We start from the raw sequence: 2,575 nt of genomic DNA, 5'->3' as shown, positions 1-2,575 counted from the left end.
GATGTGTTTTGGCTCAGTTGCTTATCATTCTTCTTGTAAATGTCAAAATAGCCATCCAGAGATTGAGGGATGGCCAGCCAGAGCTGCCAGTCTGATTGTTCACAACCACACCACATGGCTCATCACATTTCTGGAAATACCAGAAAAGATAAATGAGATCCAGTTGATCGTTAAAAAATTTGAAAATACAGCACACATTCTACTAAATCCGTAAAGAATATGGATAATTAGCTGCGTAGCTTTGGTTCTATCAAAAGTTCTACTCTTTATTGGGTTTTGATGCCATATTCAGTCCAACTAAAAATGAAAACCTTGGGGTTATTATGCAATAAATCAAGATTTTTTTTACATGTTCTGCATTCGTTGATTTATTTTCTTCCAAAGCAAAGACTTCAGACTCTGAATTATTTCATTTTAGATAAAGTAATCGAGTTCAGCACGTATAATCGTGCTCTTTCTTTACTTAGGCTTCAAGATTAAATGAATTGTGGGTGATTAATGTAGTGTCCTGGCCTGATAATCAGTATGGAGATTAATTGGACTGATTTCATTTATTCGCCGGGCCTTTGGTTATTCTTTACTCTTTGGACGCTACCAGCAGTTTGCTGATAATTTCTGAGTGTGAGATCTAAATTATAGATTTGGAAAATATACTAATTACATGCTGAAGTGCAGGTAAATGTCCTGGGTTGCTCTGCTCTTATCTTAATGCAGTTCTGCAACTTACTCGAATGTAGTGTGGGCTTTCAGCAGAGAGGGATAAAGTATTTAAAAAGGATGTAGACTCCCACACAATATCTGCAATAACATTTTTAGTTTATTTAGTTTAGTTTATAAAGGATAACACCAAGCGATGACTGACTTTGACCCTACATGTCCCAAAGAAGTAACATTGAGTTAATGGAAAGAACTTGAGTAGAAAGGCTGTTGGTGCTTGTGGTCCAGTCAAAACAGAAACACAATAGTTTTAACCTTGAAGCGGTCATGTCAAAGTCATGAGTCAAATCAAGTGCATCTGCTTGTTTGAAATGTGCAAAAAGGAGGGGCTGTGGCCTTGCCACAAAAATCCTATTTTCAACATTTGAGACAATTTTGATCATTTTTCATTTGAATATGCAAGAAATCCTTTTTTTTTTTTCAAAAACAGACTGCATACAAGTATGCAAACTTTTCATAATTCACGACAAAGACAAATACATTGGACAGTGCTGATCAGTAGAGTTGATTAGCTTAACAGGGTGTAACAGGTCCCATATAGCGGGCTAGATTAGATAAAATAGCTCTTCAGTAGTTAAGGTTGTTTGATTTGTTTATATACGTTTAAATAATCTTTTCTATAAGTCATTAAAACATTCAATTATATTACATCACCATAAAAGATTTTGAAGTTGAAATACAATGAATCACACACACTTTTAAATATGTACAAAGACAAACTTCCGACACGGAGAGCGAAATGTAGTATTTGAAGTCACTACAGGCGTTTAAGTCAACAACGTCGAAGAGCATTGTAATATGCCAGGTCATATACACCCTCAGATGGAGGTGCTTAGCTTGATCAGACACACTTTCAACCACTCTGGAATAAATATGTGAATGTTACAGTTTCCAACACAACAACATGCCTTCACGAATCAGTGTCACAGTCACTAAAGTACAAAAGAATTTCCCTACAGCGAGGCGTCTGCCCCGAATTGGCGTGTCTGTCATGCTTTGAAGTGACGCGTTGGTAGCGTCTCCATGTAGAACAATGATGTAGGGACTCCTCAAAGAAGTAGATTTTCACATTTGCAGTCCTTCTTTTAACGCTTTAAAAACAGAGCGAGGCGAGAGCGCTGGAGACAACCTTTGCGATGCATTAGCCCGAGGAACAGCCCTTCAAATGGGATGAGACGTTTCATTACTCTGACACTCTCCCTTGTCAGTCTTGATAAAGCCAAGCGAAGCGGCTCTCCTGGAACATCTCATCATACTCTTGTTTTTCCTAGTCTGCAGGCTGCATTGAAATGCTTCTGTAACTCTTCCCCCAGTGCTGGCATTGGAACAACCATTCTGAGATCCCATTCCATCTTCCTCCAGCTGTGCAGCTCTTCACATCGACATTTTATTGTTTTTGTCTTTTTATTTTCCATTTGCTTGTGTGGATGAGCTGAAAAAGTAGGTTGCAAAACTGTCCCGGGTTGCAAAAATCAAGTCCATTCATACCCTGGAATCTTTCGTCTTGGGTCGAAAGGAGTCCCTAATTGCCACCAGGGTGGAGGAAAGCAGGTGTCCACCAACTTTATTGTGCCATTCTGGAGATCGTCCCCTGATAGAGAGAGACAGAGCGCAGAATAAATAACAGGGCTGGGACTCCAGGCATACCATCACAGAGACATATGGGCCATAGGAGCCTCAGACAAAGACTAGTTTACTTTCAATTTCCTCCTCAGCTAATGAGATCGGCCCCATTAGGCCTGCAGACAATGTTAAGCAGACTTAAAAGGAACAAATAAACAGAATGTTTTAAGCAAGCCACCACTAGCCTAAATTAATGTCACAACAAATTATTCCTCTACCTACTGCAATTTTGTCT

General features: G+C 39.1%; 1 protein-coding gene across 3 annotated transcripts in view; it reads right to left on the bottom strand.

The window, feature by feature from the left end:
• Positions 1 to 1,126: 1,126 nt before the first annotated feature.
• si:dkeyp-23e4.3 (rho GTPase-activating protein 7) overlaps positions 1,127 to 2,575 on the bottom strand; it is a 70,846-nt gene continuing 69,397 nt past the window's right edge. For all 3 annotated transcript variants that reach the window (XM_036587648.1, XM_036587650.1, XM_036587649.1), the window contains exon 14: positions 1,127 to 2,308. In XM_036587648.1, the coding sequence (XP_036443541.1) occupies positions 2,200 to 2,308 (109 nt within the window). In that variant the 3' untranslated portion in view covers positions 1,127 to 2,199. The remainder of the gene's footprint in view (positions 2,309 to 2,575) is intronic.

Source organism: Colossoma macropomum, unplaced genomic scaffold (genome assembly GCF_904425465.1).
Source record: "Colossoma macropomum unplaced genomic scaffold, Colossoma_macropomum, whole genome shotgun sequence".
NCBI lineage: Eukaryota > Metazoa > Chordata > Actinopteri > Characiformes > Serrasalmidae > Colossoma > Colossoma macropomum.
This window is presented reverse-complemented; position numbering and strand designations above follow the sequence as displayed.